Source organism: Coregonus lavaretus (assembly GCF_964263955.1).
Source record: "Coregonus lavaretus genome assembly, chromosome: 18".
In the NCBI taxonomy this organism is placed as follows: Eukaryota; Metazoa; Chordata; class Actinopteri; order Salmoniformes; family Salmonidae; genus Coregonus; species Coregonus lavaretus.
The window spans coordinates 7,954,637-7,970,006 of NC_140005.1; the positions used below are offsets into that span (position 1 = coordinate 7,954,637).

General features: G+C 44.7%; 1 protein-coding gene across 1 annotated transcript in view; it reads left to right on the forward strand.

The window, feature by feature from the left end:
- Nucleotides 1-4,346: 4,346 nt before the first annotated feature.
- The window catches only part of LOC311145308 (uncharacterized protein), a gene marked incomplete at both ends in the record, with an annotated part of 36,279 nt that continues 25,255 nt past the window's right edge, over nt 4,347-15,370 (forward strand). Inside the window, 2 exons of the mRNA XM_084181542.1 lie at nt 4,347-4,630; nt 5,267-5,321. Coding sequence (XP_084037668.1) covers nt 4,347-4,630; nt 5,267-5,321 — 339 coding nt within the window. The remainder of the gene's footprint in view (nt 4,631-5,266; nt 5,322-15,370) is intronic.

Sequence of the window (15,370 nt, forward strand, 5' to 3'; positions counted from 1 at the left end):
AAAAGCAGCTAGCTAAGCTAGATTTTTAACCAGCTAGTTAGCTAGCTAGATAAATCACAACATTTTCAAAAACATTGTTCCTCTGCTTATTGTAGTATATTATGTGTTGTCTTGCTGTGCTGTGCATATTGCTGGAAAGCCTCTTCAAAGCTACTGTTGTTAGTTAGCGTTGTCAGCAGGGACTGTGGGGGGGTGGACCGGACAAGCTAGTAGGGTGTCCACCACCTCAGTGGTGTCCACCCACTCTGCTCAGTGGGTGAAAACGCGCTTTGGTGATGAAATTTAACTTCCTTATGTTACAAAATAAATTTTACCAAGACAAATATGATTATTTAAGTTCTGGATCGTTCAGAGGCGCCTTTTTCTAACAAATCATATGGAATTGCTTTAAGATGGATCAATTAGCTATTTGATTTAGAATTTGAGGACCCCTGTAGGTATCACATTTCTGGGGGGAGATAAAATATTGAATTTGGCCTGTAATACTATAGCTCATAGAAACACATTGAAAAACAAACCCACAAAAACACAGGCAGTCCCAAAAAAAGGAGTAAGGTTTTGAAGTCTCAGGAAATATTTTAATTTTTTGGACATATATTTAACCCCTTTTTTTTGTTGTCACAAAACTACCTCCATACTATTAACCGGTACTGGGTTACATTCAGACAAATCCCATGACACTTGTGAGCAGGGGTGCAACTTTCACTGGGAACGGGGTGGGGTGGGGGGGGTGGACGACGACTTGCCCCCCCCAATTCTGAAATTGCATTTTTGTCCCCCCCCCCCCCCCCAGTTTTATCATTGGAATGTGATACAAAACGAGGCGACGGTGTGCTTTAGGACCATGCGGACCCCTCCGAGCGGTCGGGTTGTTTGGAGTGTTTACCCCCCCCCCCCCAAAAAAAGGGATGTCCCCCCCCACTTCTAAAACCAAAGTTGCTCCCCTGCTTGTGAGGGTGTTAGAGCAAAACTGAGAACACCATCATGGGGGGGTCATATAAGTTTGTAGCCCAAACGGTTCGGGCACTACAGACAGAAGTTGGCACATCGGCGGTACCGACTTCAAATGAGTCCTGTGGGGCTTCTGGGGGTATTTGTATTTGTATTTATTATGGAACCCCATTAGCTGCTGCTAGTAGAGCAAAACTGATGTTTTCGTGAGAAGACCGATTTTCGGGATGTCTCCTCCTCTGACAAACAGCGCTGTAGCTCTGCCGCTGTAGCTCTGCCGCTGTAACTCTGCCGCTGTAGCTCTGCCGCTGTAGCTCTGCCGCTGTAACTCTGCCGCTGTAACTCTGCCGCTGTAGCTCTGCCGCTGTAGCTCTGCCACTGTAGCTCTGCCGCTGTAACTCTGCCACTGTAACTCTGCCGCTGTAACTCTGCCGCTGTAGCTCTGCCGCTGTAGCTCTGCCGCTGTAGCTCTGCCGCTGTAGCTCTGCCGCTGTAGCTCTGCCGCTGTAGCTCTGCCACTGTAGCTCTGCCGCTGTAGCTCTGCCACTGTAGCTCTGCCACTGTAACTCTGCCGCTGTAGCTCTGCCGCTGTAGCTCTGCCACTTTAACTCTGCCGCTGTAGCTCTGCCACTGTAACTCTGCCGCTGTAGCTCTGCCGCTGTAGCTCTGCCACTTTAACTCTGCCGCTGTAGCTCTGCCACTGTAGCTCTGCCGCTGTAGCTCTGCCACTGTAGCTCTGCCGCTGTAGCTCTGCCACTGTAACTCTGCCGCTGTAGCTCTGCCGCTGTAGCTCTGCCACTTTAACTCTGCCGCTGTAGCTCTGCCACTGTAGCTCTGCCGCTGTAGCTCTGCCGCTGTAGCTCTGCCACTTTCCACGCAGATGCGGAAGACCGACATAAACACAGGGGGATGGCCGACAGGCGGATATCTCTAGCTTAAACTGACGGAGTTTGATGGGGATTTTTAAAATTATGTTACTTAGATTGACGCACAATGCGTCAATAGACTCTTTTTAAGCACCGAGCTCTGTAGGTTTCTCGTAACAACTTTTGAGGATTTTACATTTTGTGGTCATTTTCTTCAAAATTGTTTCCGCGGGACGCAAAAAGGAAAATTAGCATGACATGAGCTGAATTAGGAACAAAAATATAAACGCAACATGCAACAATTTACTGAGTTACAGTTCATATAAGGAAATCAATCAATTGATATAAATTCATTAGGCCCTAATCTATGGATTTCACATGACTGGGAATGCAGATATGCATCTGTTGGTCACAGATACCTTAAAAAACAGTCAGTGTCTGGTGTGACGACCATTTACCTCATGCAGCGCGACACATCTCCTTCGCATAGAGTTGATTAGGCTGTTATTTGTGGCCTGTGGAATGTGGTCCCACTCCTGTTCAATGGCTGCGTGAATTTGCTGGATATTGGCGGGAACTGGAACACGCTGTCATACACATCGATCCAGAGCATCCCAAACATGCTCAATGGGTGATATGTCTGGTTAGTATGCAGGAACTGGGAAATGTTCAGGATTGTGTACAGATCCTTGCGACATGGGGTCGTGCATTATCATGCTGAAACATGAGGTGTTGGCGGCGGATGAATGGCACGACAATGGGTCTCGGGATCTCATCACGGTATCTCTGTGCATTTAAATTGCCATCGATAAAATGCAGTTGTGTTCGTTGTCTGTAGCTCATGCCTGCCCATACCATAACCCCACTGCCACCATGGGGCACTCTGTTCACAACGTTGTCATCAGCAAACCGCTTGTCCACACGACTCCATACACATGGTCTGCGGTTCTGAGGCCGGTTGGACGTACTGCCAAATTCTCTAAAACGACGTTGGAGGCGGTTTACGGTAGAGAAATTAACATTAAATTCTCTGGCAACAGCTCTGATGGAGATTCCTGCAGTCATCATGCCAATTGCACGCTCCCTCAAAACTTGAGACACAGAATCCAGCCTAGCTGACGGATGCAATTTTCCAGATTTTTGAACACTTTCCTTCTCTGGCCTCCATTGATTAAAGAACGTACCGTAAGCTCACTCCACAGCTAGTTTGAAATGTCGGCGATGGAGCTATCCAATTGGTAACTTTTGTTTAGCTCAAACGGTTGGTACGTTGTCAAATACACATTGTCAAATTAAATATTAATTTAATAACGTTTATTTTTGTATGTATCCATTGACTAAATTTGCTTATGTTTTTTTACTACTAATACTGTTGTTGCTACTGGTGCTACAGTAAATATGATGTTGCTTCACAACTACAATTGTTGTCTGCATAACTGCATTTAACTATGGTGATCTCCATTGTTTTCAAATAAGTTATGGGAGAGATTCAAGGGAACTCCCTGCCATAACCATTTTATCTCAGGTGATTCACGCACATTTTTACCATTGAGAACACATACTCAACACAATCATTAAAAAATTGCAGTTATATTATACAACATACTGTTCCTGTCAATGTGGCTATCAAAACAACACAAAAGCTGCATGTGCTTTCCTGACAACCCATACAAGGTCAAGGGAGACTGTTTGAAATGGATGTATGGAAATGGTATTCCCAGTCCCTCTTGTCCCCTCCCAGAGCATGAGCCTCTATCGTAGAAGGGTTGTCCCTGAGATTTTACTGTAAATACTACAGAACTAGCAGCCATTAGGCTACACATGTTGTGAATTCAACAGGCTTTGGTGTAGTTAAAAATATATATATATATAAAAACGATGCATAGGAGGTTCATGGTTTATTTTATTTATTCAGCGTACAACACTTGCATCCTCTCTCTGTCTCTCGCTCTCCCTCTTTTGTTGTTGTTCGTTGCTGCTAATGGTTTGGCCCACAAAGGCAGTCACTGCTGGCTCTGCTGCCATGGCAACCAGGAAACATTCTCGGCTGCCAGAGAGTAGTGTGTGTGTGAGAGAGAGCATGAGTGGGAGAGTCCAGAGCTGTGAGAGACCACCACACAGAACACAACAACAGAAGGGGCTCACCTTCTAATTAGAACATTTCGACACTCTTCTAGCCTTCTCAGGTGGTTAAGGTTTGAGTGGTAGTGGTGGTGGTGGTACCCAGAGCAGACAGGGACCAGAGACAGCAGACAGGGACCAGAGACAGCAGACAGGGACCAGAGACTGCAGACAGGGACCAGAGACTGCAGACAGGGACCAGAGACTGCAGACAGGGACCAGAGACTGCAGACAGGGACCAGAGACGGCAGACAGGGACCAGAGACTGCAGACAGGGACCAGAGACGGCAGACAGGGACCAGAGACGGCAGACAGGGACCAGAGACTGCAGACAGGGACCAGAGACGGCAGACAGGGACCAGAGACTGCAGACAGGGACCAGAGACGGCAGACAGGGTATTTGGAAAAATGGCTTCCAGTGGGTCAGTAACCCTCCTCCTGCCTCCGGTCAAGTGTGTGGTGGTCTACAGGAACGGGGACCCCTTCTACTCCGGCAGGAGGTTTGTGGTCAACCATCGACAGGTTGCCACCATGGAGGTGTTTCTCAATGACGTGACCCACTGCATCCAGGCTCCGCTGGCCGTGAGGACCCTGTACACCCCCCGGCAGGGTCACCGGGTCAGGGAGCTGCATGACCTCCAGAACGGGGCCCAGTACGTGGCGGCAGGCTTCGAGAGGTTCAAGAAGCTGGAGTGAGTAGCCTACCAGGCAGAATTGTCTAGATTAGACATTGTCTTAAAAGGGCAATTCCACCACTTTCTTTCCACATAATTTTACCAGCACAATACCAGTGTCTACACATGTGAAAACGCGATGACATCATCAAAATGTAAACCATTTTGAAAACAGTGATTTTCAAACAGTATAAGGTTCGCAGTGACGTGGGGGAGCAAGAAAATACCCCCCCCACCCCCCCCGGCTACAAACTCGTTGCAGGTTTTTTTTAAATCACTGTTTTTCTTACTTTGAATCCTACCCTATCATATCACAGAGAATTCTTATATTTTTAACCATATATCATAGAAACGCACCATTTTCACATAGACACTGGTGTAGTGATGGAGTTAATGAATATGAGATTGAAAAGTGGCAGGATTTCCCAGTAAACGTAAGCTGTTCAGTGGCATTGCTCCCAGGTCTACCATGTATGTTTGTGTAAATGTCTAGATATGATGTTGTCAAAATGTTTTCTTTGATATTTATTGTTGTGTGCCCTAATAAATGTAGATGGTAACCATTATGTAAATACATACAGTAATGGGATAAGCTGTCTCTCACTGAGGATGACGTGTGAACCTTTATCGTGTCTATTGTTTTTTTCCATGCAGTTATCTGAACACAGGGCTGAAGAAGCTGCCTGTACCCAGGGGGGAAGGAGCTCGGGTAAGCTTCAATGTGGTTTTCTGTCTCTGTCAATGGTACAGTCCGTTACTCATTAATCTAACCTGTCTGTTATACTGACACACACCCACTGAAAATCAGGTAGATCTGAACTGGTGCCATTTGTAACAGAGAACAGGTTTTCTTTCACTGAGCGATGGTAATATTTGAGTATTTATTTGACCACACTTCAGATTCATTGTGATAAAATTTTACATTTATGTCATTTAGCAGACGCTCTTATCCAGAGCGACTTACAGTTAGTGTGTGCATACATTTTCATACTGGCCCCCCCGTGGGAAACGAACCCACAACCCTGGCGTTGCAAGCGCCATGCTTTACCAACTGAGCTACAGGGGACTTGTGGTTTTGGATGTGCTTTGCATGTCATAATACTGGACACTGTGGTAGACCAAAGCATGATAGACCAAAGCAGTAGCATAGCATTGATTTTTGGATACATGTAATCTGTAAATAATGGTCCTCAGCACCAACACAAACTCACAGAGCATGTAGACCACAAATCAATAACAGATCAATGTTCTGTACCGTATTCGAGCTGTCTTACACTGGCTTAGGTCATTCTTGGCCCATTTCAATAGATCTCTCTTCATCATCGGATAGATTCATATAAGAAGGATAGATATTTTATTGATGAGGTCATACACATTTAAACCCATTTCAAGCGCACCGTCTCAATAGCTGTTCGCACAATGGAAAGTGCTTGCTTTGTATTCAGCCCAAATGGCTGGCTGGATGGATAGAGATTAATGTATTTCATTTTCAGCTGTGGAGCGTGTACTGATTCAGAGCAATATCATTTCGATTTTGAAATGCTAACTATGCATAGATAATAAACAGCGAGTAGCAGCAGTGTAAAAACAAAGTGGGGCTCAAATAGATTAATTGTTCAGCAGTCTTATGGCTTGGGGGTAGAAGCTGGTAAAGAGCCTTTTGGACCTAGACTTGGCGTTCCGGTACCGCTTGCTGTGTGGTAGCAGAGAGAAGTCTATGACTTGGGTGACTGGCGTCTTTGACAATTTTCTGGGCCTTCCTCTGACACCGCCTAGTATATAGGTCCTGGATGGCAGGAAGCTTGGCCCCAGTGATGTACTGGGCCGTACGCACTACCCTCTGTAGCTCCTTATGGTCGGATGCCGAGCAGTTGCCATACCAGGCGGTGATGCAACCGGTCAGGATGCTCTCGATGGTGCAGCTGTAGAACTTTTTGAGGATCTGGGGACCCATGCCAAATCTTTTCAGTCTCCTGAGGGGGAAAAGGTGTTGTCGTGCCCTCATCACGACTGTCTTGGTGTGTTTGGACCATGATAGTTTGTTGGTGATGTGGACACCAAGGAACTTGAAACTCTCGACCCGCTCCACTACAGCCCTGTCGATGTTAATGGGGGCCTGTTCAGCCCTCCTTTTCCTGTAGTCCACGATCAGCTCCTTTGTCTTGCTCACATTGAGGGAGAGGTTGTTGTCCTGGCACCACACTGCCAGGTCTCTGACTTCCTCCCTATAGGCCAGGGGTGTCAAACTCATTTTAGCTCAGGGGCCACATGGAGGAAAATCTATTCCCATGTGGGCCGGACCGGAAAAATCATGGTATATATAACTTAAAAAAAACAACTTCAGATTGTTTTCTTTGTTTTAATACGATCAACATACAACATAAAGCTGGAGCCTGAGGACAGTGTGTCCAAAATAGTACAAGCACAACATCACTATTAATCATAAAACACGTCAAGTTTATTTGAAAATTCTAAAGAAAAAGAACACACAAACACACAATGCCTCAGTGATTAACAGAACTGTTTCACAGATCACAGAACTATATCAGGGTGTCATTTCTCAGGCAGAAATGTAGATAAAAATAATGAAATCCTGTTCCCCAAACAAGTGCAAGAACCACAGAGTCAAGAATAGGTTAAATATACAAATAAAATAAAATCAATTAAAAACAATAGCACATCAACATAAAAACATATAAACATAAATCTGAAAGCGTTGCTCAAACTCCCGTAACAGTCCCGTTATTTTATCTTTGAACCGCTTCATGTCTGCCACATGTTGGGTCGCGCACACATTTTTCAGACAGGGGAAGTGAGCTGCATCACCACCGGCAAGTTGCGTCTCCCACAATGACAGCTTCAACTTGAAAGAACGTATGCTGTCATAATACTGCGTGACAACTTTGTTGCGCCCTTGCAGCTGTTTGTTCAAGTTATTCAGGTGCTCTGTAACATCCACCATAAATGCAAGGTCCGGCATCCATTCTGCGGAATGAAATTCTAACACTGGTTTGCCCTTTTCTTCCATGAACTGTTCAATTTCTTCTCGTAAATCAAAGAAACGCCTCAGCACAGCACCTCGGCTTAACCATCTTACCTCAGTGTGGTATGGCAGGCCATAGATGTGGTCTTTCTCTCTGAGAAGGCTGTCAAACTGACGGTGATTCAGGCTTCTGGATCGGATGAAATTAACAGTTTGGATGACCACCTTCATGACGTTATCCATCTTTAATGACTTGCAACACAAAGCCTCCTGGTGCAAAATACAGTGAAAAGTCAAAAAATCAAGTCCTCCATTTGCAGATTGCACTTTCTCTCTGAACTTTGTCACAACGCCTGCTTTTTCCCGATCATTGAGGGCGCACCATCTGTAGCCAGGCTGACAGCGCGGGACCAGTCCACTCCGACCCTGTCCAGCGCGCCGACGAGTGCGGTAAAAATATCAGCTGCTGTCGTTGTATCTGTCATCGGCACCAACTCCACGAACTCCTCGGTGACGGTCAATGTGTCATCAACTCCACGGATGAAAAAATGGCCAGTTGTGCAACATCTGTAATGTCCGTGCTTTCATCAATTGCAACCGAAAACGCAATAAATGACTTTACTTTTTGCTTCAACTGGCTGTCCAAATCCACTGAAAGATCGGAAATCCTGTCTGCAACTGTGTTTCTTGTCAGGCTGATATTTGCAAAAGCCTGCCGCTTTTCAGGGCACACAATCTCCGCTGCCTTCATCATGCATGTTTTTACAAATTCACCCTCACTAAATGGTTTTGAAGCCACTGCGATTTCATTAGCAATGAGGTAGCTAGCTTTCACTGCAGCGTCACTGATGTCTCGGCTGTGAGTAAACACAGACTGCTGTTTCTTCAGACCCGCCAACAGTTCATTCACCTTCTCTCATCTCCGCTGTCCTTGAAAGTTGTCATATTTGTCGGCATGAAGACTCACATAGTGGCGACGAAGGTTATATTCTTTCAGCACTGCAACATGCTCTGAACACACCAAACATACAGCTTTCCCATTCAATTCCGTGATTAAATAGGATGACCATTTTTCTTGGAACACTCTGCACTCTGCGTCCACTTTTCTCTTTTTTGACAGAGACATATTGGGGCAATGAGGGTGCCAAAGCACATAATGTTAAAAGTAGAAGCCGTAATAAATATCGCGGGCAAAACAAAGTAGCTCATTGGCTGCACGTGCTTGACCTACTTGCACTGCCCCGGTATAAACAGTTTGCTTGCTTAACACAATTGCTATTGCGCCATCCAGTGGACGCAATTGGAACAGCAGTTTATTTTATAGAAAAATTGCAGCTCATTTTTATACTTTACTTTTTTTTTTTTTTTTTTTATCATCTCGCGGGCCGGATTAAACCCGTTTGCGGGCCTGATCCGGCCCGCGGGCCGTACGTTTGACACCCCTGCTATAGGCTGTCTCATCGTTGTCAGTGATCAGGCCTACCACTGTTGTGTCATCAGCAAACTTAATGATGGTGTTGGAGTCATGCTTGGCCACGCAGACGTGGGTGAACAGGGAGTACAGGAGGGGACTAAGCACGCACCCCTGAGGGGCCCCAGTGTTGAGGATCAGCGTGGCAGATGTGTTGTTACCTACCCTTACCACCTGAGGGTGGCCCGTCAGGAAGTCCAGGATCCAGTTGCAGAGGGCGGTGTTTAGTCCCAGGGTCCTTAGCTTAGTGATGAGCTTTGTGGGCACTTTGGTGTTGAACGCTGAGCTGTAGTCAATGAACAGCATTCTCACATACAGTGAGGGAAAAAAGTATTTGATCCCCTGCTGATTTTGTACGTTTGCCCACTGACAAAGAAATGATCAGTCTATAATTTTAATGGTAGGTTTATTTGAACAGTGAGAAACAGAATAACAACAAAGAAATCCAGAAAAACGCATGTCAAAAATTTTATAAATTGATTTGTAAGTTTTGATAAGTATTTGACCCCTCTGCAAAACATGACTTAGTACTTGGTGGCAAAACCCTTGTTGGCAATCACAGAGGTCAGACGTTTCTTGTAGTTGGACACCAGGTTTGCACACATCTCAGGAGGGATTTTGTCCCACTCCTCTTTGCAGATCTTCTTCAAGTCATTAAGGTTTCGAGGCTGACGTTTGGCAACTCGAACCTTCAGCTCCCTCCACAGATTTTCTATGGGATTAAGGTCTGGAGACTGGCTAGGCCACTCCAGGACCTTAATGTGCTTCTTCTTGAGCCACTCCTTTGTTGCCTTGGCTGTGTGTTTTGGGTCATTGTCATGCTGGAATACCCATCCACGACCCATTTTCAATGCCCTGGCTGAGGGAAGGAGGTTCTCAACCAAGATTTGACGGTACATGGCCCCGTCCATCGTCCCTTTGATGCGGTGAAGTTGTCCTGTCCCCTTAGCAGAAAAACACCCCCAAAGCATAATGTTTCCACCTCCATGTTTGACGGTGGGGATGGTGTTTTTGGGGTCATAGGCAGCATTCCTCCTCCTCCAAACACGGCGAGTTGAGTTGATGCCAAAGAGCTCAATTTTGGTCTCATCTGACAACAACACTTTCACCCAGTTCTCCTCTGAATCATTCAGATGTTCATTGGCAAACTTCAGACGGCCTGTATATGTGCTTTCTTGAGCAGGGGGACCTTGCGGGCGCTGCAGGATTTCAGTCCTTCACGGCGTAGTGTGTTACCAATTGTTTTCTTGGTGACTATGGTCCCAGCTGCCTTGAGATCATTGACAAGATCCTCCCGTGTAGTTCTGGGCTGATTCCTCACCGTTCTCATGATCATTGCAACTCCACGAGGTGAGATCTTGCATGGAGCCCCAGGCCGAGGGAAATTGACAGTTATTTTGTGTTTCTCTCCATTTGCGAATAATCGCACCAACTGTTGTCACCTTCTCACCAAGCTGCTTGGCGATGTTCTTGTAGCGCATTCCAGCCTTGTGTAGGTCTACAATCTTGTCCCTGACATCCTTGGAGAGCTCTTTGGTCTTGGCCATGGTGGAGAGTTTGGAATCTGATTGATTGATTGCTTCTGTGGACAGGTGTCTTTTATACAGGTAACAAGTTGAGATTAGGAGCACTCCCTTTAAGAGTGTGCTCCTAATCTCAGCTCGTTACCTGTATAGAAGACACCTGGGAGCCAGAAATCTTTCTGATTGAGAGGGGGTCAAATACTTATTTCCCTCATTAAAATGCAAATCAATTTATAACATTTTTGACACTACGTTTTTCTGGATTTTTTTTTTGTTATTCTGTCTCTCACTGTTCAAATAAACCTAACATTAAAATTATAGACTGATCATTTCTTTGTCAGTGGGCAAACGTACAAAATCAGCAGGGGATCAAATACTTTTTTCCCTCACTTTACAGTACCAGTCACATGTTTGGACACACCTACTCATTCTACATTGTAGAATAATAGTGAAGACATCAAAACTATGAAATAACACATATGGAATCATGTAGTAACCAAAAAAGTGTTAAACAAATCAAAATATATTGTGGATTTTAGGTTCTTCAAAGTAGCCACCCTTTGCCTTGATGACAGCTTTGCACACTCTTGCCATTCTCTCAACCAGATTCACCTGGAATGCTTTTCCAACAGTCTTGAAGGAGTTCCCACATATGCTGAGCACTTGTTGGCTGCTTTTCCTTCACTCTGCGGTCCAACTCATCACAAACCATCTCAATTGGGTTGAGGTCAGGTGATTGTGGGGGCCAGGTCATCTGATGCAGCACTCCATCACTCTCCTTCTTGGTCAAATAGCCCTTACACAGCATGGAGGTGTGTTGAGTCATTATCCTGTTGAAAAACAAATGATAGTCCCACTAAGCGCAAACCAGATGGAATGGCGTATCGCTGCAGAATGCTGTGGTAGCCATGCTGGTTAAGTGAGCCTTGAATTCTAAATAAATCACAGACAGGGTCACCAGCAAAGCACCCCCACACCATCACACCTCCTCCTCCATGCTTCACGTTGGGAACCACACATGCGGAGATCATCCGTTCACCTACTCTGCGTTTCACAAAGACACGGCAGTTGGCACCAAAAATCTCACATTTGGACTCATCAGACCAAAGGACAGATTTCCACCGGTCTAATGTCCATTACTCGGGTTTCTTGGCCCAAGCAAGTCTCCTCTTCTTATTGGTGTCCTTTATTGGTGGTTTCTTTCCTGCAATTCGACCATGAAGGCCTGATTCACTCAGTCTCCTCTGAACAGTTAATGTTGAGATGTGTCTGTTACTTGAACTCTGTGAAGCATTTATTTGGGCTGCAATTTCTGAGGCTGGTAACTCTAATGAACTTATCCTCTGCAGCAGAGGTAACTCTGGGTCTTCCTTTCCTGTGGCGGTCCTCATGAGAGCCAGCTTCATCATAGCACTTGATGGTTTTTGCGACTGCACTTGAAGAAACTTTCGAAGTTCTTGAAATTTTCCGGATTGACTGACCTTCATGTCTTAAAGTAATGAAAAACTGTCATTTCTCTTTGCTTATTTGAGCTAGCTGTTCTTGCCATAAAATGGACTTGGTCTTTTACCAAATAGGCCTATCTTCTGTATACCACCCCTACCTTGTCACAACAGGAAAGAAGGAAATAAATTCCACAAATACATTTTTAACAAGGCACACCTGTTAATTGAAATGAATTCCAGGTGACTACCTCATGAAGCTGGTTGAGAGAATGCCAAGAGTGTGCAAAGCTGTCATCAAGGCAAAGGACGGCTACTTTGAAGAATCTCAAATCTCAAATATTTGTTGATTTGTTTAACACTTTTTTGATTAGTACATGATTCCAAATATGTTATTTCATAGTTTTGATGTCTTCACTATTATTCTACAATGTAGAAAATAGTAAAAATAAAGAAAAACCCTTGAATGAGTAGGTGTGTACAAACTTTTGACTGGTACTGTAGGTGTTCCTTTTGTCCAGGTGGGAAAGGGCCGTGTGGAGTGCGATTGAGATTGCGTCATGTGTGGATCTGTTTGGGCGGTATGCGAATTGGAGTGGGTCTAGGGTTTCCGGGATGATGGTGTTGATGTGAGCCATGACCAGCCTTTCAAAGCACTTCATGGCTACCGACGTGAGTGCTATGGGCCGGTAGTCATTTAGGCAGGTTACCTTCGCTTTCTTGGGCACAGGGACTATGGTGGTCTGCTTGAAACATGTAGGTATTTCAGACTCGGTCAGGGAGAGGTTGAAAATGTCAGTGAAGACACTTGTCAGTTGGTCCGCACATGCTCTGAGTACACGTCCTGGTAATCTGTCTGGCCCGCGGCCTTATGAATGTTGACCTGTTTAATGGTCTTGCTCATATGGGCTACGGAGAGCGTGATCACACAGTCGCCCGTAACAGCTGGTGCTCTCATGCATACTTCAGTGTTTTTTGCCTCAAAGTGAGTATAAAAGGCATTTAGCTCGTCTGGTAGGCTCTCGTCACTGGGAAGCTTGCGGCTGGGTTTCCCTTTGTAGTCCATAATAGTTTGCAATCCCTGCCACATCCGACAAGCGTCAGAGCCGGTGTAGTAGGATTCAATCTTAGTCCTGAATTGACGCTTTGCCTGTTTGATGGTTTGTCTGAGGGCATAGCAGGATTTGTGTCCCACTCCTTGAAAGTGGCAGCTCTAGCCTTTAGCTAGCCTTTAGCTCGGAAGTATTTAGTGTTGTGTGCATTGCATCTCTGCACTTAGCTAGCTACCATCCCATAGCCTACATTGCCAAATGAAGTGTGACTGGCTCATCCGTGGATGTACGGAGATTTTTTAAATTAATTTTTTTGTCTCCCCATGTGGGGATTCGTGCTCTCTGATTGGCTCAAAATCCAAGTTGTTGGCCACTGACGAGCATTGCAATTCTACAAGTAGAATCGGTAGGTTCGACGCTACTGAGTCGGCACCAATGACATATACAAACCCTGAATTGCTAATGCTATGTATTGATACGTTTCATCGGAACATTGCAAGTAGAGTGCGAATTACACCATGACATTCGGTGGGGGAGGGGGGGGTCTCTATCGAGTGCACAAAAACTATTTATAGGCCTAATAATAAAGACGTCATTTAAACGGGAAAAATGAATTACCTTTTAATGTGGCATGAACATAACCTGTCATGATATTTTCATCCAATTGTCAAACAAATCATTTCAAAAAGTAGGCTACCTGTACATGTTCACCCCCCCCCCCCTTCTAGTTCTGACTTTGCTGATAGCTACAGTCCTTTATTGAGGAATTGTGTACTTACTATGCCTGTGATATGTGGTTGTCCCAGCTAGCTATCTTAGGATGAATAAGGTGGGGGTGTTCATTTCATTTGGAAGCTTTTATTTTCATATTTACCGCTGTAAAGCATATTTACCACCACATTTTAAAATAGGAGAATGGTTAAATTAGCATTATTTAGAGACCCCCCATAGTTTGACTTATGTTGCTCCCCCGTAATTCACACCTTGGTTGCAAGAACATTCCTGTGTCCAGGTTTCTAAGGGTTTGAAGAATATTCCATCAACGACCCACCAAACATACACAGAACTTGGTTGCCATCTTCTCAGAATATGAGATATTAATGTTCTAGACACGTTTCATGGGAACGTTGCAAGAACGTTCCTGTGTATCAGTCGTCAGGACGTTGCCTGATGGTCCCAAAGAAACGTTCTCCAAAAATGGTTTCGTCAATACACATCAACCCTTGTACTGTGGCTGAGCCCATCAAGGCTCTGATTGGTGAACTACTGATCCATTCACAGCTCTTTGTTGGCAAGGACACTCACACAAACAATGCTTTTAACATAGTGTTTTCAACTTACATATTTGACACACTTTGACATACGTGATTACATTGTGCATGTTCATTTATACAGTCATTATTATTCAACATGTCCTCCGCTGGGATTTGAAATCACAACCTCTTGATTCACAGCATTTCGATCTTCCTGCTGCACCACGTCTGTGTCAGTTATCAGTTATTAATCGGACTATTCTCTCATCATTGATTTGACTGACTTATTTCAGCAATTTTAGGGCTTTTTGTATAGTTGTCTAATGTTGGTGGGGCATATAATCCTGTTTTAATGTTACTCCTGAATCAATATGATCAATAAAATAGTTTTTCTTGAGTGTACTTTTAACAGAGCTGAGATTTACCTAACTTCAAATAATGCTAAATAGGTTCTCAGGAGGTTTTTGATAACATACATAACATGTTCCCTTAACTAACCGAAAACTGGACACTCAAACATCTGGGGAACATTACGGGTAACAAAACAAAAACATTCTCTCTCCCTAGAATTGTTAGCTGGGTAACTCTGTTTAAAGAATTAAGCCATACAGTGGCCCCATCCTGTGTTATCAGGGCTCTGAACATGCCTGGGCAGGCCTAATTCCCAGCATACCCAGCCCCTCGCTGGCAGCCCCATGCCTACTACTCTGTTTAAATACAACAACAATGTTGCATAGTAACACTTCAAAGTGGAAACATTGTGAAACATTGTAGAAACATTTATTATCTAGCTGTGGATGGGTTTTGTTTGAAGTATTGATTTATAGTTATATTATGTGGTCAGACACAATGAGTGATATTAATAGGGCTTGACTTCATAGGGCTTGACTTCATGGGGCTTGAGTTCATAGGGCCTGACTTCATAGGGCTTGACTTCAGAGGTCTTGACTTAATAGAGCTTGACTTCATAGGGCTTGACTTAATAGGGCTTGAGTTTTTCTTTAAATAGGGCTTGACTTCATAGGGCTTGACTT